The sequence below is a fragment of the Heloderma suspectum genome, chromosome 5 (assembly GCF_057233095.1).
Source record: "Heloderma suspectum isolate Gila_16-S chromosome 5, 16-S_ref, whole genome shotgun sequence".
NCBI classification, from domain to species: domain Eukaryota; kingdom Metazoa; phylum Chordata; class Lepidosauria; order Squamata; family Helodermatidae; genus Heloderma; species Heloderma suspectum.
The window spans coordinates 155408169-155430212 of record NC_139462.1 but is presented as its reverse complement, the minus strand read 5'-3'; the positions used below and the strand labels follow the sequence as shown (position 1 = coordinate 155430212).

The following is a 22044-nucleotide window of genomic DNA, read 5'->3' as shown; positions in this document are numbered from 1 at the left end:
ACTCTTGCATTGAGACTGTGGATGGCTTTGTAGGGCCAAACCTTGTTTGCAGTAGTTATACTGAAATCAGTGGGACCACTTCCACGAACAAGGCTATGTGCAAAGTACACAACCATGGGTCTGTTTTCTGAGAGACATTGAGGCATGTGCTTTGCATTCTTAACTCTGTTCCAAATATTCTTAATGAGTCCCTTCTGGTGTACACTGGGAGAATTTATTTCTAGCCTTCTTTTCCAAGTATGCCTGGTATGAACTTGAAACCCAAATACAAGCTGCACGAAAGCCCCACTGTCTGCAGATACGGCTTCAGTATTTACAGAAGAACCATAACGTCAAGCCCTTGAAGCAAAACAGTCATGGCAGTTCATGGAACAGAACACAGCTAGGAGTTAATTCAAGACCAGTCCACAGATTAGGGAATGCCTTGATTCATCCAAGCCTGTACTGCCAAGCTGGGTACACATCCCACATATTACAGTGACTCGTTCCAGTTCATACTGTTACGAATGCTGACAGACCATCCTTTGTTAGATGCATGGCTTGCTAATAGTCCTGGATGATGTTTCATCTAGGTCAGAGCCTAACTACCCTACTTTCCTCCACCCCATTCCTGGGCGACAAAAGCTTGTGTGGGGGTTATTTTCACTATTTTAGGCAGTAAAGTTTGATGTGTCACCTGTTGTCATCCCCCTATGAACTCATGCATTTCATGCCCCCAGCCCCAGCCCCATTTGCCCACTCCTATCCTCCAAATTTTGCTGCAATTTCATGACTGCGAATCTTCAGCTCTTGTTTTATCAATGGGAACTAATTACAGGAGATGTTCTTATGATAGGAAGTGATCTGTCTCCAACCTTTGGAATGTGATACCCATCAGAACTTGGAGAAAGTGACACCACTCCGGATGAAGGGGAAGATGCAGTTTACATTGAGAGAGAAGCAGAGAGAGAGAGAGAGAGAGAGATTGGCTGAACCTGATGCATCGTTGGGGTGCAGTGCCTCTCCTTAGAGAACTGATACAGGATTGCTGGGTGTGTTTATCTACTTATAGGAGTGCATTTACCTCCACTATGCTCTGCTAATATATTTGTAAGTAAAGAAGATATTACAAAGACACCAGAGGTCTCTAGCACTTTCTCGTCCAAAGGGAAGAAGAGTAAAGCCTACAGCAGTGCCCCCCCCCCTTGCAGGAAGTAACATATGAACCAGAGTGTCCACTTCTCGCTTCTCCAAAAGCCTCGTTCACAGTATTTCCCTCCATCAAACAAAGGCGAACGGGGCATCCCAGGGTTTTCTCATCTCTGTGGCTACATTGATACATATCCTTCTTCCCCCCTATGCAGCTGCAATGGTGGGGCCAATTCACATGTGGGATTTTAAAACATAGAAGTTGTGGCCTTGGGTCGGCTGCTTCTGATTTCAGAAATTCTAGTACATGGCTGGGCCAGAGTGTGTGTGAAGCCCAGGTCTCTGGCAGGCCAAGATGGAAGCGTTGTGCAGTGAAGCAGGTGTCATAGCTATTTCCATGGCTGTTACACCACCATCACCTCCCCTTTCTTCCGGCCTTTGGCTCTGTGCTTTCCTCAGGTCAACAGAGCCTGTGTAGGCAGCCACAGAGGAACCATATCCCTACACGTTGCAAAATGGTATGTTGGAGACAAGCTGGATGACTTGATGCCTTAGCGTACGTGCACTGATTATACAGCTCAAAGATGCTCACTAAGTGAAAATGCTGCTGTTGACTTTTTGCGCCAACATATTCCAGTTTTTCTAATAATTCTGGCAACCAGCTCAATTTTCTGTTTTTCACATACAGAACTTTGGGAATTGGCTTAAAGGCAAACAAAAAACAAACCAATCGCTGCTTTTTATGTTTTCTCTGGGTCAGTTTGCAACCCTGCAGTGACTGAACATTGTCTCCTCCCATTAGGATGGTGACCTGACTGGTGTGGAATGCTGCAGGAATGCTCTGTAAAGAGTGGAGAGCAATCCTTAGAAAGGCAGGCGAAATGAGCAGTCTTGTAAGCCGTTGATGGCGCATGGTAGTTGGGCAGTGCATGGTTTGTCAAAGGAGAGGTGCTGGATCTCAAACCTGCCTAAAAGCGACACCACCTGGGTGCAGTGGTGCAGCTGGGCTAGACCTTGGGGCTGAGGTCCAGGACCCCACAGCCCAGCCCAAGGCCCCTCCCCACCAGCCAGAGCTCAACAGATGATGGGGGAAGGGGAAAACAGGCTGCAGCATGCTGTTTGCTGAACCTTCTTTTCTTCTTACTTCATCACATTTTATAGTCATGGGGCAGCTGGCCATGCATGGGCAGGGAATGGTGGCAAGGAGTTGAAGGACAGAGCTGTGCATCCCCTAAGCTAGCCTGGTGCCCTCAGGTGTGGTGGAGGATGCTGTCCTGTTGGCAATGTTGATGTAACATTCAACTGCCAATCTGGTCAGTACATGGAATGGGGAAGGGGGAAAGCAATGTCTTGTCCCTTGCCTCAAGCAGCAAAATGCCTTGGGATGGCCGGCCCTGGTTCTTATTCCGAAAAGGACTGTCAGTCAGAGACAAACACATCTTTGATGTTCCACACTGCTGAAAAGAGCATCGAAATCAGAGGTGCTGTGGGAAATCCAGGAGGGATGCTTGTGAATAGTTCCCCTACTTGATTTCTGCACAGAGAATCAGGGCAGGAAGCACAGTCCCTTGCTCCAGTCCTGCTCACACGCCCCCCCCCCCGACTGGGCAGGCAGCGGGGCAGTGCTAGCAGATGCAGTCAGCGCTGCTGACACTGTGGTGTTGGCTTCTGCCAATAGCTATGGGGTAATAATGGGCATTGTCATTCCCCAGGTGGAAACAGATGACACCATCAGCATCTGCCTTTGCGTTTAGAAGCCTGTGCGGCGGAAGGAAGGCAGGAGAGGTCAGATGACCCTTTTTCATTGAAAGAGCTGCCACCAGTTAGGTAGCTAGGTAGGTAATTCTTAGTTTGTTTTGACCCAGGGAGACTGACTGGAGGAGGAAGAATCAGAGGGAGAGGAAATGAGTGGGATTGAATCACCCAAATTAGCACAGGGAGAAGGACTGGTTCATCAGGCGATTCAATCAGCGGGGACTGGATTTCACTCCACGGGGATTGGATGCTCGGGTGGGCTGCTCAACGGGGCCTGATTTGTTTTCAGGCTGAGCAGGCCCCAGCATATGCGTCCCTAATTGAAATGAATGGAAGCGGTGCACTGGGCCATGCCCTCGCACAGGTCTTGTTAATTTCTACGGAGAACTTCCCAATGCATTGTGGATTCTTGCACAGCACTTGTGCTGTCCATGGGAATGCGGGAACTAGGGATGTCAGAGAATTCTGCCACGGATCTCAGTGAGGCCGAATGCCAGTGCATTCACCCCCCCAAAATCTGTGGCAGAACTAAGCCCCCCGCCCCACCACCCCGCGAAAGGCGTACGAAATGGAGCACTTACCTGGTGCCGTTCGCACTGCTTTGCATCTGCCGCCGCCATTCGCTTCCCCATTTAGGCCGTGATAGCCTACGTAAATATTTACGTAGCCTATCACGGCAAAAAAAGGGAACGCAAATGGCGGCAGCTGTAGCCGCCGCCATTTGTGTTCCTGTTTTTTTGCCGAGATAGGCTTCATAAATATTTACGTAGCCTGTCACGGCCAAAAAGGCCCCGTTTCTCAGCAACGGGGCCTTCCCGGTTCTCTCGCTCTCCGGGGTAGCGGCGGGCAAAGGGCCGAGCGGGGGAAGGCGGCGCGCTGGCCCTGGTCCCCTTGTTTGGCTGGCCGACGAAGCCCTCAGAGCACGCAACGGGCCAAGGGAATCCATTTGATTTCTAATCTTGGGGGCACTTTTCCTGCTAATGATGAGTCGGCTGTATGATAGCATAGAGCCCAACGTAATCGATGAAGAGATGCTGCAGAAAGCAGTTGAGGAGCAAGGACCTCGGGAGGAAGCTGGCCTGTTGGCCAAAAAGGAAGGGATTAATTTCAAAGATCTCAAAGAGCTGCAACTTGATTTTAGAAATATCCTGAAGATCGACAATCTTTGGCAGTTCATGAACCTGACAAAATTGCAGCTTGACAACAACATAATTGAGAAGATAGAGTCGCTGGATTGTCTGGTTCATCTGGTCTGGCTAGATTTGTCTTTCAACAACATTGAAGTCATTGAAGGCTTAGATGCTCTAGTTAAATTGCAGGATCTTAGTTTGTACAACAACAGGATTTCCAAGATTGAGAATCTGGACACGCTGCAAGAACTTCAGGTCTTCTCTATAGGAAATAATAATATCCAGACTCTGGAAAATATGGGGAACGGAAGCTGAGAGACAGTGACATGACTATCCAAGAAGTCGCTATTTTAACAGGAATTTCAGATTATGATGATGCAAAGCATTTAATTAGTGGTTTAGGGTGTTCCAAACAGTTCACATAATCTCAGTGATCCCTACAGTAATCTACAGAAAACTACAGTGGTTTTAATGTTCTATACATTTTAAATTGTTTTAATGTGTGTTGTTTGGTTTTAATTTTTGTGAACTGCCCAGAGAGCTTCGGCTATTGGGCGGTATAGAAATGAAATAAATAAATAAAAATAAATAAATAAAATGGTGGCCACCGTAGCCACCGCCATTTGCGTCCGCAGGCTCCACACGCCTGCGAATGCACCCAGCCGGCGGCTCCACAGAGTTGCTGCGGAGCGGAGCTGGCCAGGTTAGGATTTCCGGGGGAGGTGCAGAGCGCCTCCCCCCCACCGCGAATCACCCCTGCGAAAAGGTATGTGACTTTGGTGCATCCCTAGCAGGAACTGGCCCCTGAGGTGTCTGACACTAGTGTTCCTTGGGTCCAGGAGGTGGATTGAAAACAAAAAATGTGATTCCCTTACCATGTGGCTTCCTAGCACAAGGGAAAGGAGAAGCCCACTGGTGCTTCATCAGGAGAGCATTATGAGGAATATTGTGAGGAAATGAGTGGGATTTTTATTGCCTTCTAAACTATGGCTCCAGATTTCAGGAAGATTATGAATAAAGCTCTTTGAGGTGGGTAGAAAGATTGCATAGTCCTGAATGTTTTATTTTGTGTGGTTTTGGAGAACATTCCAGGAGAATTCATTATTCATTATATCTTATTATTGTGGTGTGGTTAAGACTATAAAATGCAATTTTGGCTTGAAGTTCTTTTTCACATCAAGGTTTAAAAATATGCATAACAGTTGCACTGGCACTTTGTTTATTCTTTTTTCTGGTTAAGTCTCTATTTTTTTTTTTAACAGAATACCCTGAAAGATTTTAATGACACAACACAGCTCTGCTTAAAATGTTAACGGTTTACACTGACCTACATTTATTGAAGGGCGCTTGCAAAATAGCATATTTGCTTACATCTTGGGTGGAAGGTTTGGATTCGGAAATAGCAACGTTCAGAATTCCTGTTATATTTTTATTAACATGAAAAAATACAAAGTGCCTTGAAGATGTTTTCATTGTTTCACAATTGAAAAAGAAAAAGAAAAAAAGCAGGGTCTGCAACAGAATGTTGCAGTATAGTGTGCTCCTCTTCAGGGTTCCAGCCAGGCAGCCATGCCTTCTTTCAAAGTACCCCATTTCACCACCACAGCCTTTTTTGGTTTTGCCCTAGTGGTCAGGATAGTACTTCTGCAAACCCTTATTGGCATGTCTGGGAACCACCATTTAACTTTCCCAAAATGTCCTGGAGTGATGTTATATCAGGGGCATTATAGGAAGTTATAATGGTGGCAGCTTCCGGTCCCAGCTGTCAGAATGCTGCTGCCGTCATCACCACCAGGTAAACTATGAGGGGACCCACCATGGGACAGTTTGCGGAGGGGTCTCTCAGACCCAGTGCTGGCCCTGGAAGGGAGAGGCAAACACTCATGCAGATATACATGGAGCAAGACCAAGGAAGAAGACTACACTAGTAAGGCCGGAATATGGGTGTTGTTCAAACAGAGGATCAGGCTTGACCTGGAAGTACTTATACCAGGTCAGGAGGAGTTCATGTGCTGTATGAAGAGCCTGCAGGGGTCTTTGAGAGCAGTGCTTCCCCTTCTTCCCCCACTCTGCAGCTTCGCGCCGCATTGCAAGGCACAGAGAAGCAACTCCCACAGGCTTGGTGTGCCTGTGCTGAGGGCTGATCCTCATTCTTGCCCTGCCAATGCACACTCACCTGTTATGATACCAGCAGAAGCAGAAAGGGAAACCCTGTTCTATTTCAGAAGACAGAAGGGATCTCTCTCTCAATCACAGCAGACATTTCACATACTCACATGTTGTGAAGCATTTCAGCTTGATTCTACTTCTCCTCAGGAGAAGAAATATAAGTTCCCTTTTGCAAGAAGCAAAAACAAAACTCCAGAGTCTTCAGTCACGATGTTAAGCTTGGGAGCCTTGAAATGGGATGTCGGCAGTGCCCAGTTTGGCTGCCAAATAGATTTTGGATATCTTCAGTGTTAAATTTGGTGAGGGGAATGCTAAAACGTGGATTGCACCTCTCCGAGGAATAGAGCACTCACTGCACAGGATGCTATGCTTGGTAAACAGGGACATACACTTTTTAGCTGCCTACTCTTTTTCAGTGCCTCCCAATGACCTCCCAGTTTGTATATCTGCATCTGACGCTACCTTAAGTGAGGGCATAGTTTAGATTATCGGAAGGGGACTGCTGTAGAGGCACCAACCTACTTAAATTTTCACACTTCTGTGACATCTGTTTAAATCTAGAATGTCCATATCTTTTAACCCAAGTCTGTTGCTTTTCATCTGTGTGACATCATGGTGGGGAGGAATGTATGCATTTTAGTGTGCACTACATCGTACTGGCTTTGTGAAATGAAAGGCACTGAATATTAAATGCAAAAAGGCATTCCCACTTACGGTGATGGATATGGAGTGCTTGTTTACTGTGAAGTAAAAGGAATTGCAGATGTTTGATGAAAGACACCAAACATCTGCATTTTCAATACCTCAGAGCAACGTGTAAGGGCAGCAGCAAGAGCAAAAGTAGCCTTCATTTTAAGAAAGAAAGAAAGAAAGAAAGAAAGACATTATATGAAGCAAAGGGCTCCTTTTTTTTTAACCCTCTCATAGAACTTGGACACTTTCCATAGTTCAATGTGAAAAAGGCCTGTTGTTCAAGAACAGCACTCATCTGGTTTGCTTTGAAGATGTGGGAGTGAAGCAGGGCTGCTTCATGCAGGGGCGTGTCCCACAGATGACAGATGCCTTTGCTTTTCATGGGTTTCTCCTTGCAACAGGATGTGATTATATATACATCCAATTATCACCACTTCTTCACAAATGGGACACTCTGGCATCCACATGTGGGTGTGAGTGACCAGTGCAACATCCAGTGAGATCCAGCCTGGCTCTGCATCTCATCCAATACGGGAAAGCAGCCAGAGGGAGGGGGTTGCTTAGGAAAACAGATGAAGGAAGGGTGAAGCAACCTTCCCTCCCCCTGCCCACTGCCTCTAAGGTGCAAATGTCCATGCTTTGAAGGTTTGAGGCAAATACAGGTTTGGGAATCCCATGTTGCCCTCTGCCTGCCTAGTTCCAGTCTAAAGTCAAACAACGGACCCTCCCTGTTTGGTATTTCCTCTGCTTTAATATGAAATCTTGAGGTTACAAAGTCTTCACAGTATCAAAGGTAAAACAAAAATTCTTTATTTTTAAATTATGCACTTTAAAAACAACAACAACAAAGAAAATGTGTTTTTCCTGAAAGAGAATTTCCATGTTTCAACCCTCAATGAGCCTTCAGATTATATCTACTTTTCAGTCTATGGACTGAAGTTCTTTTTACTCTCTGTATGCGTGTGGTATAGGTAGTAATGCGATGCTGTATGTGCATGGAGCCTACATGCAAGGAAATATCCAGTTTCATGGGCTTGTCATGGACTTAAATGCTGGCTGGGGAATGCTGGGAGTTATAGGACTTTTTTCTGTCTAAACATGCATAAGATTACCTTAATAGCTTTATAGGGACAGATAACATGGTCTGCCTCTGTGAATACATCTTTGCCACTAAGAGCTTCAGTAGATGTGATTGATTTACTACACGAACATCATTTCTATGTTCAAAAAAGTATGCAAACTTAATTTGGAGAGTAATATGTGATGAGTAGATGCACGCGCGCGCGCACACACACACAGACACACACACCTATTTACTTTGTGTCTACATGCTTTGGAAAGCCATGGCTTCTCATCCTCTGTACATCCGCCAAAACAGATACAGGTGTGATAGTCATCTGTGAGAATTTGCACACAGTTATCATGTCATCCACTACACCAAAATGTTACCCTTCTCGAAAATTTGTCACCCTATGATACACTTGTGGGTTGCAAAAATGACAATCTGACATTTGGCACATTAAACACTAGAGGGAGCCAATGTCTGTATTGTTTTTCTCTCTAAATCAAATGCATCTAACCCTTATTGGCTTACAAATATTTCTCAAAGCAATATAAAAAAATAAAGTTTTGGTATTAATACTAACATTCCATCTTTGTTTCATCTATTTATATCTAGCAATCTTCCTTTTATCTAATTTTCTACCAGTTGGACTGAACAGTAATTTCAACTTTAGTTGACACTGGTAACGTTGTAGGATAAAGATGTAGCTGACTACTTCTTAACAGTTACTTAATGCCACTGATGTGCCACATTATTTACAGAATGCAGAAGTGGCTATAGTCCTTGCCCAGAGGGCTTTGTTTTATAATACAATTCAAGTCATTCAGTTCTAGAGATATATCAGGAATTCATTTCAGTTCGTTCTTGATCAAGATTTATCCAGTTCACACCTTCCAGATCAAATTAGGGATAGCGGAGAATTCCGCCACAGACCCCAATGAGGCCGGATTCTTTAGACTCCACCTGGAGTCCGTGGCAGAACGGCACCACTCACCTCCACCTCCCTGAGGACCCATCCGGAGCTGGATCCTCCTTGCGGTGATCCTTCGGAGCCGCTGGCTGGCTCCAGAGTGCCAGCGTTACGGCCACCATTGCCATATCGCTGGCTGAGGGGGACTGTCTCCGGACACAAATGGTGTCCAGTATGCCATTTGCGGCCGTAAAGGTCTTCGTTTAAGGTAAATGCAGCTGTAAATGGCTGCATTTAGCTTAAACTAAGACCTTTACGGCCGCAAATGGCATAGTGGACACCATTTGCAGCTCTGTTTTTTCACATGATAGGCTATGCAAATATTTGGCGTACTGGATGCCATTTACATCTGCAGTCAATCAGCCCAGCCAGCGATACGGCAATGGCGGCCATACCGCAGGCACTTCAGAGATGGCCGGCGGCTCTGTGGAATCACCGCAGAGCGGAGCCAGCCAGCCAGGATTCCAGGGTGGAGGGACGGATCGCCTCCCTGCCCTGTGGACACCCCGCCCCCCCGGAACAGCAGATAAGCTGTCCGCCCATCTCTAGATCAAATACAGACTCAGATGCAATCTGCGATTGAAGTCCGCACATTTCCAAGCTTGCAGTGTTATTATTCATGGACCAAAAAAGATGTGTTTGACAGCATGCGTACTTTTGGAAGATGTGCACAAATACACTTTAGTCAATGAGAGAAGTATGCATACATTAAAGATGTGCACAATTGATGCTGTACATTTGGAAAAATATACATGAAAATATGCACAGATTTTCATGTGAAAAGAAAAAAAAACACAACTCACAATCTGATAGGGACTTGAGTAAGAATGAGCTTTGAGATGGAATTCAAAGAACTTCAGCAAGCTCGAGTTTTGCTGATTCCACATCCCTATTTAGTTCAACACAAGCTTGCTGGCAGCCTGTGTGGCTGCTGACCCATTCGGACAACCACTTTGGTAAAAGTGTCTACCTATCAGTTTACCAGCATATCAAACTGCATAACATGTAGGTTGGCCCTAAGTTTATTCTCTTTGGGATGGCTTCCAGTGGATTGGGGGGATGGGGACTCTGTTACTTTTAAAAATGATTATATTTCAGATTTCGTATCAGGCTGTTAAAACCTTCATCAAAGTCAAAAAAGAAACAGCTGCACCAATTAAATTCCCAATGCATTTCAACACTTGGTCTTTATCAAGGGAAAGACTCTTGGAGATTCTTTTGGAGGATTCTGTCTCCCTTGCTTCTCCCAAAGAAGACCACGTGTCGAAACATGTTGGGAATTTAATTGGTGCAGCTGTGTTTTTTTTTACTTTGGTTTCCAGTCTTCCAGCTGTTTTTTCTGGTCCCTATTGGCGCTGTTGCTTGCTTGTTAAAATCTTCACCAAACTTGGAGGTAGGGGAGGCTGATGATGTCAGTGCCTTACAGCAGGGGTGCTGAACCTCTTTCAGCCTGAGGACCAAATTCCATTTCAGAGAAGCTCTCAGGGGCCGCATTCCAGCGGTAGGCAGGGCGAGAGGCAAAAGGAGCAGGGCCAAAATAACAAAAATACCAGCATGTGTTAGCTTAAGGCTCTTCTTGTCAGCAACTAAGCCGTGAGAGAGGCATTTCAACCTTGTAGAATGGGGACACACTGCACAAAAGCCAGAAAATCACCAAACAGTTGGTGGTTGGGGGAAAGGGGGTGGGGGCATCTGGGGAATCCTGGAGGGCCAGATCAGGACCTCAGGCCTGAGGTTCTGCACTCCTGGCTTACAGGCAAACTAGACATTACCATCAGTGCACACTTTCTCTCTCCTACCAATGTCTAGTAGAACGGACATTATGTTGTGATGCCATGTATCACAACGGACATCATGTTGTGATGCCATGTGATGTATTTCCCAGTCTCCGCTCTGTTATGTCATTGGCTGCTGATGGTGGAAGTGGGGTGAAGATATCACCACAAGAGGTAAGTTCTATTAGATGTTATGGGGTGGGGGAACTAGTTACATAGCAGCTTTTAGGAGGCAGCCCTATATCTGTAATCATTTTTAGTATAGGAGAAATTGAAAAGCAATAGCTTGGTCCTAGGTTGTTCCTCAGTTCACATAAGAAAGGGATTTCCACCAACTCCCCCCTCCATCTGCAGTCCCCCACAACTTGTCATTCCCATGGGTCCCCCAACTCTTAGGATTTGCAGGGGCTACGGGGGGGGGCTGCAGAGGGAAGGGGGTGCTGTGAAAGTCCACTATGTGCTGTGAACTCTATCCATTTGTGGAGGGAAGATTTGGATCCAAGCCAATGTGAACATTTGCAAACTTTTGGAAAAATCGAACTCTAATGTACCCAATTCCCTTCCCTCCCCACTGGCTGGGATGTTCTCTGCAGGTCCTGTGTGACAGACATGTGTGAGTGCCCTGTTCATAAGAACTGCTACTGTGAATCGTTCCTTGCCTATGCCAGAGCTTGTCAGAGGGAAGGCCTGAGAGTCCATTGGAAACCCGAGCAAAATTGTGCTGGTAAGTGGGACACGCCGCTTGCTTCAGGGCAACTGTGAGCGATGCAGCGACACATTTCGCAACATGCCCTGGTAACCAATCCTGAAGGCTGTTTCCCCCTCCCAGATTTCCACTTCAAATCACCCTTCCCACCCACCCAGCTGCTTCCCCCATCCCAAGTTGTGGTCTTGCAGCATAGGGGGTTGATTTTGAGTGGAGAAGCAGTGGGGCAGGGAAAGGGTTAAGCACCCCACCCTGAAGCTGCTTTTGCTTAACAAAAGTAGTCCTTGGGGCATATGCATGTAATGTAGTTCTGCCCTGAATGCATAATTCAGCAGTCTACATTATTGCAGTACTGTAATGCCAGCAAGCAACCAGAAAAGAAAAGCGAGGATCAATAAATGGTTACCAGGTGCTTAAATGCAGTGACCAGCTGGTTTGCATTGGTGGAGAGAACACAGGAAGCACATCTGACAAGCAGGATTCCAGCAACTTTGTACTAACAAGCCTATTATAAAACTCTGCATCAGATACCTATTTCACTTGTCTAAGCCTATTGAACAGAGGGGCACTTAGTGAAAGGATCACAGAGCTCTCGTTCTGAAATATCCCAGCTGATTACTAACATTTCCGGCACTGCTTTCAGCTCATGTGGAAGCACAGCTGTAACAGATCTGCCTTCATAGGAAGGGAAAAAGGAAAGAGAGGCTGTGCTGGGAATACACAGCTGATTTTCATCTATTTTACTCATTAAACTGACAAGCCGTGCCATCTCCTAATCATTTAAGCCCAAGTGCTTGCAATGAAGTGGGGATGAGAGGAACTCTTTGGTTCCACTCTGAAAAGGTGTCAGCGGAGTGGATTCATTCCACTCTGCCCAAAGTGGACTGTGCCTTGGGATGGGGGGAATTTGTTTTTCATTTTAATCTTAATTTACCTACGTTTGCACTTTTGAACCAATATGCAAACTGAAACTCAGCTATCCTTCAAAATTTGCACTTCTTTGAATTTTACAGCAGAGTTCTTCAGTCAAACAATGTGTATGAAAAATGTATATATTACAAAAAATGCACACAAACAGGAGTATATTTGTGAAAATAATGCTAAATGTGCATTGTTTTAAGAAAATTGGTAGTAAAAATGGGTATATTGTGCATGTATTAGGAGAAATGTACACAAAATACATGCAAATTTTCACATGACCTGAATTTAAGATTGGAAAAATGAGAAATGGAGAGAAACTGAAATTGATAGATTCTTCCATCCGTAATTGCACCATACCTGGCATGTACAAAGAGGCCTCCAGTGTGGTGAAAGGGTAGTGTGATAGTGCCCCCTTGTCTCTCCAGGTGCCTCAGAGCATGCAAACTGGCTGTGGCTATAACATGGTCAGGGATGTCCCTCAATTGTACGAGGCCCACCTAGTATGCTGTATGACCAGACCCAAAAGCCACAGTAGGTCCTAGGTCCATTCCAGAAACACCTTCATGTATTTATGCCGCCTTGCTACACAAGTATTCAAGGCAGCCATTAGAACCTGGGATTCTGGCCAAGATTTCAACTAGAGCCCACTGCTCAAAAATGGGTTTAGCCCCATGATAACTAAGGTAGATAAAGAGCTCAGGGTTAAGTGAAAATTGCCCTTGAAATTAACATTTATGCCACTACATGGGTTGCCTGACATACTGTGTTTTGTATGTGTCTGTGTGGCGGGGGAGGGGGGAGGGTACATACACACATGAAATATAATATATTCATTCAAGAAATACATGATTGCTAGCTCTATATACGTACGTGCACCAGGCAGGTGGGATTGGCTGTGGTTCTCTACTGTGTGGACATCTAAGGTAACCACCTACAAATAAGGACAGACAGTAGGAGAGTTTTGTGGCACCTTAAAGACTGACACATTTATTCTGGCATAAGCTTTCATGATCTATAGACCACTTCATCAGGTGTACAGAGTATTATGTAGAGTTTCAGGTTTTCATACAGTGCATATGGGGGGTGGGGAGGAGAATTATAAGCACAGAGGTCAGAAGGAAATTAAATGAAAGAAGTGATAACTACATTATTAACAGTGGTAAATTACAGTGCAGATGATGCTGATAACACAAACAACCTGGTACTAGGTAAGCCAATTAACAGATATAGTGTGATAAAAATCCTTCATCCCAATCCAAATTTATGGTGATAGAATTAAACTTCTTAATGAATTCTAACTCAGCAATCTCTCATTCTAATTACCAATTGAAATTTCTTTGCTCTGCAATGACCACCATAAGGTCAGTGACAGTGTGTCCCTGGGAGGCTGAAGTGTTCTCCGGCTGGAGAACATATTGAATATTTTTAAATATGGCCATTACTGATGGCAGCTTTGTATCCATTTAAAGAACATAAGAAGAGCCCTGCTGGATCAGACCAAGGGTCCATCTAGTCCAGCATTCTGTTCACACAGTGGCCAACCAGCTGTTGACCAGGAAACCACAAGCAGGACACGAGTGCAACAGCACCCTCTTGCCCATGTTCCCCAGCAACTGTTGTTTAATCTTTTGTGTAGAAACTCACCTATTTGTCCTATGTAGAATGCAGAAGGGTGTTGCTGGCAGAAGATGGCATATATCACCTTGGAAGATGAGCAAATGAATGAACCCCTGGTGTTGTGTGTGACATTATTAGTACATAAGACTCTGGGTGGTTTTTTTCTGCAATAGATTTAACACAGCTACCCTCTAGGAATAAGGAGAGGGCATCTATAGCTTTAATATATGTGTAGAAATAGTATTCAGCAGGGGCATCTTTTCTCACCTTTGAACAACAAACAGCTCCTGCCTAAACTCCCTCTTTTATGCAGTTATTAAAGGTCCATGTGGTGGACTTAATGAGCAGCCTAAGCAAAAGATGTCTGGGTTAGGTTTTATACACAATAGAATGGTAACAACTGAGACTTGCAGCAAATGGTTGCAGTGTGAAGTGCAAAGAAACGTTATTAACAGTACCATTCCATACGTGTCTACTCTGGAGTAAGTTCCACTATGTTCAATGGGATTTACTCCCAGGTAGGAGTGGCAGGCAGGTAGAGTATGTCATCTCCCTGCTGGGAAGAGCTGTACCTATTGAATTTGAATTTGCCTGGTACAGATGGGAGAGAATTTTGTCTTGGTTTATTGTTCGATGAGAACTTACCAAATTTTGCAATTGTCTCCATAAGCAGTCCAAAAAGATCTTGAGATTAAAATAGTTCAAACATGGGAGAAAGTGAACCTGACAGACTTGTCCATCCCTGGCAGAATTCAATCAGGTGAAACTTTTTCTGTCATGGAAACATAGTGATGGGAAAGGTTTACCTGCTTAATTTCTGCATTTCGGGCTAATATTAAAGGCACAGAAGTAGAACCAATGAAAATGTGGCAAACATATTTTGTAATGTTTGAAATGGAGTGTGGCAGGTAATTGTGTATGCAGGGAAACAGAATCTCTTGCAGATACTGATAGTCTTGGTCCTTGTGGCTTCATTTGGCCTCTTCTAATCACACCCATTTAGCACCACTTCCTGTCTTTAGCTAATAACTATATGAGGGGAGGGCAACCTCTGGTCAGTGGGCCTAAAGTGGAGTCTTCCAGGATTCCTCCAGGCCTCAGGGTGTGGAGATAACAGTGTGGATTTTCCTGCACGTCATTTGGCCCCCTACCCAATTTTGGGTGCCCTCTCCTGAACGACACCCATTTTTTTAAATTAAGAAGCTGGTAGGAATGTGAAATTATGTACCTTTGAGTATGGCCAGAACACCTTTCCCTCACCACTGAGCAACTGCAGCCTGCCTCTGAAAACTTAGATTTAAGGAGCAGAGCTTCCTTCTAGTGTCACTTGTAAGGCATTTGTGGAGGCCTGAGCCCTGGCACCATTAAAACAACAAAAATTCATGACCTGTCATGACCTTCCTTGGCCACATGAGAACACAGCTCCAATTAAAAAAAAAACTTCAAAAGCTCACTGTCTGCAGATGCTTCTCCCATGCTACCATTCATCCTTATGCTGGAACTCCAGATCTGACTGCCTGCTCACTTGGGGGATAAGGAGAAGGTACCCTCCCTAGCTTTGTAAGGGTCCATTTGTGTCCACCTTAGGGTAGCCAGATGCAGAAGAGGTCAGGGCCCTTGCACCTGTAATAGTTGGGTAGTAGACTGAATTTCAGCAAGTGTGGCTTGTTATGGAAACAACACTGGCTGAAATTCCCTCTACTGCACAACTATTAGAGGTCAAGGAGCTCTGCCCTCTTTTGCATCCAGCTGTCCTAGTTCACCTTGAATTTCACCTCTGATTTGTGCCCTTGGTTGTCCATCCTTTGCTAAATTCCAGCGGTGCTTGGATCCAGGTAGGCTGTGCTTAATTCCAAGTGGTGGACTTTACAGCAAACGGTTGCCTTCTTGTCTCCATAATGGAAGATACACTACTGCACATAATTGTTTTCCTTGTAGTTGCCTTTATTACTGCATGTCAGTTTCTAATGGGGTTGTGACCTAAGCGCTCACAGAAAAAAAATGGGTGGTTATTAGGAAAGATATGAAAAAGGAGATTCTTTGCTGCTCCAGAAGTTATTGCCTTGAATTACATATTAGTAATTATATGTGACACAAGGTCCACTGTTTCCCGTTGGCATCCTCCTTGGTGGAGGGTACATTAGCAGATAAGGGTGAACAATAGAGCTAAAAATAGTTTGTCAGTTGCCCTGAATGTTGTGATCATGCTTTATAATGGAGAAGAACAATACAAGTAAAGTGACTGTAAGTGTGATTGTAGCATCAGATATCATTAATGGATTTCATCTCTCTCTCTTTCTTCCTCTGGTTTCTTGACCTTTGCCTTTAATAACAAAGAACTGGAAGGTGAATTAAGTAGATTATAGGAGTAATAAAGTGCCCACTTGTAATTTAGACTGGGATAATGGAATTGACTTCAGTAGGACTGCATTAATGTATCCTGTCTCAAGATGGCCAGATGCAAACGAGGACAGGGGCCCTGCACACTTAGGAGTTGAGTGAATTTCAGCAGGTGTCAGGGTTTCCCCATTCTGCACATCTTTAGAGCCGAGCTAACATGGAAAACCATGCACATAAATATGCATAAAAGGGAAGATTGGTAAGCTTTAGAAAAAAGCTATAAATTAAACTTGTTCCGTTTTTAGAGGGGTAGTTATGTGAATCAGTGTCAGCAAAAACAACAAAATCTCTTGTGGCAACATAGCAACTAATTGCGCCATAAGCTTTCATGAATGAGAATCTCCCTCATGAGAACGGTGACGTGAATATATATGCACAGGCGCACACACACACATCCAGAGTAGAGAGAGAAGGGGATATATATTTATTTTACAAAGTGAGGCCAACGCTGAGACCAACTTGTAAGAGACCAACTTGCAAGTCATAGGCATGTTACTGGGCTGTGGGGAGCACAAATGAAAATAGAAGCCAATCAGATGGGTGCAAGATGCAGTCGAGCACGGATGTAACTCACACTGGATGATGAAAAGGAATAGCAAGTCAATTGTGTCTATCAGCCTTCCCCAACCTGGTGCCTTGCTGGCGGGGGAAGTGATGGGGAGCTGCAGCCCGACACACCTGCAGAGCAACAGGTTGGGGAAGGTAGCAGTGTAAATAAACAACTAAAGAGAGACAATTACTTCTTGTGGTGAGCTAGTGGCTCCTAGGATTCTTGGGATCAAACTCCACAGTGTGAGATTTGTTAATTATTATAAAAAGGGGGAGGGAAAGAAGGTGTCAGTTGATTCCAGTTCTGAGGCTAGTTGGGGGGAATGTATATGCATTGGCTGTTTTGAAGGGGGGAAAGATGTTAAGATAAATGCAGATGGGATGATTTAAGAAGACTCAGTGACCCAGTTCACATGATCACTGCAGCCACAACGAGCCATGATGCCTGCGGGTGCCAGGTTACCCGCTCAAGCTGAGACCGCAGCTTGTCATGGGCTGTTTTAGGGTTGTGGTGGTTTGTTAACCTCCCCAACAACCCACCCTTGCTGGATTGACATGATGGCTTGAATATTCAAAATGGCCACCCACACAATGTGACAGCCCTCAGGGGTAAATTAACCCATGGTGGGCTGTCGGGACATGTGAACCAGCCCAAGGGCTGGCTGTGCCTAGTGGTGGGAATGTGTTCTTATGCTGCATGTCAGCTACCCTGAAGAGAAAATAAGGGCTGGATCACATCCTACGTTTGCCAAGGGGATACTGTTGAAAGCATCCTCCCCGTGGTGGGTGAGCAGGCTTCCTGCTGCCATGTTACAAGTTCTCATCACCAGGAATTGGATGCTTCCCATTTCCCCTTCATGGCAACACTGGGGGAAGCGCTTGTGCCCGAGGCTCGAGAAGGCTGCTTGTGGTTTCCTGGTCAACAGCTGTTTGGCTACTATATGAACAGCGTGCTGGACTAGATGGGCCCTTGGTCTGATTCAGCATGGCTCTTCTTATGTTCTTAAGGCTCATTCCCATATAGGGATGGCAGAGAAATCCGCCACGGACTCCCCCGGAGTCTGCGGCGGAACAGACTGCTCCCCACCACCACCCTGCGAAGGCCAGTCGGGACAGACCCTACCTGGTGGTGGCCGGGCCAGATCCATCATCTTCATTCCGCAGCTGGGCTGCGGATGTGAATGGCGTCTGCTATGCCATTTGCATCCCTGCCCTTGGCCGTGATAGGCTACGTAAATATTTACGTAGCCTATCACGGCCAAAGGCAGGGACGCAAATGGCGTCTTCTACACCGGACACCATTTGCGTGGCAGCGGCTGGAAGTCCGGCTGCGGAAGGGCCCGGCCAGCGGCTCCGTGGATTCGCTGTGGAACGGAGCTGGCCGGGGAGGATTCCAGGGGGAGGGACGGATTGCCTTCCCCCCCCATGGACCCCTTCAGCAGATGGGTAAGTAGATTTCGTACGCTTCTATTCCCATAACACAAAACTATAATAGACGCATTGCAATGGTAAAACAGTAGTGGGGAACCCTACCAAATCTCCCCATCTGGCTCATCCTCACTCCCCACCAGGCCATGACCTCTCTCAGCCATGCCTCTCACCTGCCCCTTTTCCATAGTGATCTGGTGATGCAGGAAGAGAGTTGTAACTTCCTGCATCATAAGACCACTTGGATTCCCGTTTGTGCCTTGAGAAAGGGGCAGCCCCTTCCTTGGGACAGAGAAGAAACACTGGTGTGTGTGTGTGTGTAAGACACACATACACAGAGGGGCAGTTGCTTTGGCCCCACCTGCTTTGCCATGTACCTAACTCTGGCATGCCGCCCACAGAGCATTATTACACAGAAAGGAATGTGGTTCTCAGGCTGAAAAACCTTCCTCATCCCTTTGCTAAACCATAATGCTAAATTAGCGTTTCATCCAAACTAGGCCTCTGAGGAGTCGTTTAAAGCAACATCCTCCACACACCTCTCATCATAACAATTCAGCTGCTCTAATTCAGTGCTACTTAGGCCACAGTTGAAGTATTTTGTCTAATCCCACTGGCTACATTCTAAGAGTTTGGAAAATATTTAAAGGAAAGCAAGAGAGCAATGAAACGCTGTAAAATACAAAGGAAGATTAGCCATTAAAGGAACAAAGTTTGTTCAGCCTTGAGTAAAGATTAAAGAGATAAATGTGAAAACAAATAACAAACATTACTGATAAAGCAGTTGGCCAACGATTGTTGTCAGCTGCCAGAGACAGCAGGAAGAGAGGAGGTTAGTTTAGATGAGACATTAGGAACATTTCTTAGCCATGACCCTACTACAGAGAGCTACACGTGGAGCTCGGGAGGGCTTCTGATTCTCATATTCCTCAAAGTGCCCCCTGCCCTGTTTGCCATGCTGCCCATTAAGCCAAATCTGAAATTGGAGACAGTTTAATGAATGCTCTTGGAGAGCGGTGAGTGAGAAGCCCCACTGCATATGCAGAACAAGTGGTCTTTATGTAAGCCTAAAGGCGGGTTCTTTTGAATTGCAGTCCTTGGAATCAGTTGGCCAAATGTAGAGAAACTTTAGCATCCCTTTCCTTGGGGCTTATCAAGAACAGCTGGATATGATTTCGGGGTGAGGGGGTTAGGTTGTTTCTGGGGGGCTACCTTTGGGCATCAGTTTTTGTACAGTTGTATCTTTGACTTGATGTCATTTATGTTGTTATATTTTGTTTCCTAAACATCTCTCTGAATGCTTTTATCTGTGATCTGTTGACCGCAATAAAAAGGACTGACCTGATCCCGGTGGGACATAATTTAGGAACAGCCCCTTCTTCCTCAGTGCTGGGAGCTACATTAGATGGTCTTCTGGCTATGTTGTGACTGTGTAACACAGAACAGCACATGCAGGTCAAGTTTAGTTCTGTGAGTGCAGTTTATTTCCAAGTTTCAAAAAACACAAGCACTTCAGTAGATAAGGGCTATTGACTCAATGTATCTTTCATGTCTCATCCTTTTAAAGAGGAATAAAATCTGCAGGTATGATGAAATATTGACGTGGGTTTAAAAAAGAATGCAATTTGCATTTTGAGTGATGTGCTCTTCAATGTGGGTAGAACGTATTATTCCAGTGAGATGAGTTAAGAACATATCTGTAGCAGGTCACACCTATTGTCCATTCTCAGAGTCCACATTTGAGGACAAGGTTACTAATAGGTCCCTCCCCCAATTTGGTCTGCAATTTGTAAAAGCAGAAGCCAACTGTAGCTATATGATGATTATTCACTGCATGAATCATTACTTCCTTCTGTCGGTCCTGCTACTGCTGGTGGTTGGTTTCACTGGATGACTTCTAGTGTTTTGGATCCAGATGTTGCTTCCTGCAAACTGGAGCAAGGTTTCTATCCACAAGGCTTTTGGATCCAGTGTAGCATTTCCATTGGCTGAATGAGGGAGGAGGCAATTTTCATCAGTTCCAGACACACCCTGCAGACCCCTGTGCCTCCTGAAAAACTGCTCCAGAGATTTAGGGATAGGGATGTCAGAGAGTTCCGCACGAATTTTAAATGAGATTGAATTTTGACAAATCTGGTCCGCAGAATCCTCCTTGGAACAGGGTGGCCCGGTTGACCTGGACCAGAGCTCACGCAGACCCTTATTTTTTTTTGTCCACCGAACGGCAGATTTTACAAAAATAATCACGAAAAGAAATCTGTAAATCGGAAATGGAAGAAGAACGCGAATGGCTTTACCCTTTTTACTATATAGGCATTTTCCCTGTGACCTGAGGCTTTCTTTCGCTGGGGCTGAGTTGCGAAGTCCACAGAAATCCTCCATCTTTTCTGTTTATTGTCTGTGGAGGTGAGGTGAGGTCAGGTCCGGTGAGGTCAGGTGACCGGAAGTTACGTGGGGAATCCCCACGAAGGGCTTTATCCTTTTTACAAAAATAAATAGGCATTTTCCCTATGACCAGAGGCTTACGGAGACCAAGGGCGGGCACGCAAAAAGGATTTTTCAGCGGTACGTACGGAATTATTTACGTAAGTTCAGGGAGCCAAAAAAACGGGGGAATCCGGGGCATGTGGATGGCGGAACAGGGTGGCCTTCAGCTCTGTGGAATCCTTGTGGAGCGGAGCCGCTCCGCGAGGATTCCTGGGGGGAGGAACGGATCGCCTCCCCCCCTGCGGATTCCCCCCCTGCAGATTCCCCCCCTGCAGATTCCCCACCGGAATGGTGAGGAATCCATACATCCCTAGTTGAGGAACCCTCTGAAACAGTGTTGAAGGGAGTGCTGGAGGTTGCAGCAGGGAGGAGAAATTGGTGAAAATCCCTGCCCCCTCGGCTGGCAGAAGCATTCTGAGGGGAAACCGGAAACTGCTTGGTGTACTCCCACTGGCAGAAACAAGGTCTGGATTCAACCCATTTTTTCAGACAGAATAATTTCTCTACATTCGCTGTCTGTATTCTGTTCATACTTTGATAAATCAGTATTGTAAAGAAGTCATCTTGTGAAAAGTGGCCCTTAAATTCACTGAGAAATATGATAGAGAAAGTTGGGAGTTACCAGAAGATGAATTCATATCATTTGCCACATGTTGTAGTAAATAACTTGTTTTTCTGCTGACTCAGAATTCAGATGTGATTCTTTCTGTTCTGTTCAAAGTTATATTTCATATCTCTGTGGCCAAGTAAGTTCCCTGGAGTATGACTGAGGCTTTTTTTAAAAAGTATTTATTCCTTTCCTTTGCTACTTTAATGTTCCACTGATCATTTGTAATAAGAAATACAGCACTGAGGTGCCAAAAGATTACCAAATATGGGGTTGGCTCCGGAGTTAGTCATTCTTAGAGTAGACCTATTGAAATCAGTGGAGCCTAAATTAGCTATGACTAATTTATTTCAATAGGTCTGTTCTAAGTACGATTAACTCTGGATCCAGCCAACTGGATATTGTAAAACCCATATGTAAAAATTTCAAGCAATTTCAGTCAATTTTTTTTAACTGTCTTCCAGCAACCCAATGTAAACACGGTGCAGTTTATGATACCTGCGGCCCTGGATGTGTGAAAACTTGCAACAACTGGAATGAGATTGGTCCCTGCGATAAGCCATGTGTTGCAGGATGCCACTGCCCGGCAAACTTAGTCCACCACAAAGGACGATGCATCAAGCCCATTCTCTGCCCACAGCGGTGA

General features: G+C 45.2%; 1 protein-coding gene across 1 annotated transcript in view; it reads left to right on the top strand.

Moving 5' to 3' along the window:
- Nucleotides 1–22044, top strand: part of BMPER (BMP binding endothelial regulator) — a 237607-nt gene extending 215563 nt beyond the window's left edge. The window contains exons 14-15 of the mRNA XM_084860403.1: nucleotides 11277–11407; nucleotides 21863–22044. Coding sequence (XP_084716529.1) covers nucleotides 11277–11407; nucleotides 21863–22044 — 313 coding nt within the window. The remainder of the gene's footprint in view (nucleotides 1–11276; nucleotides 11408–21862) is intronic.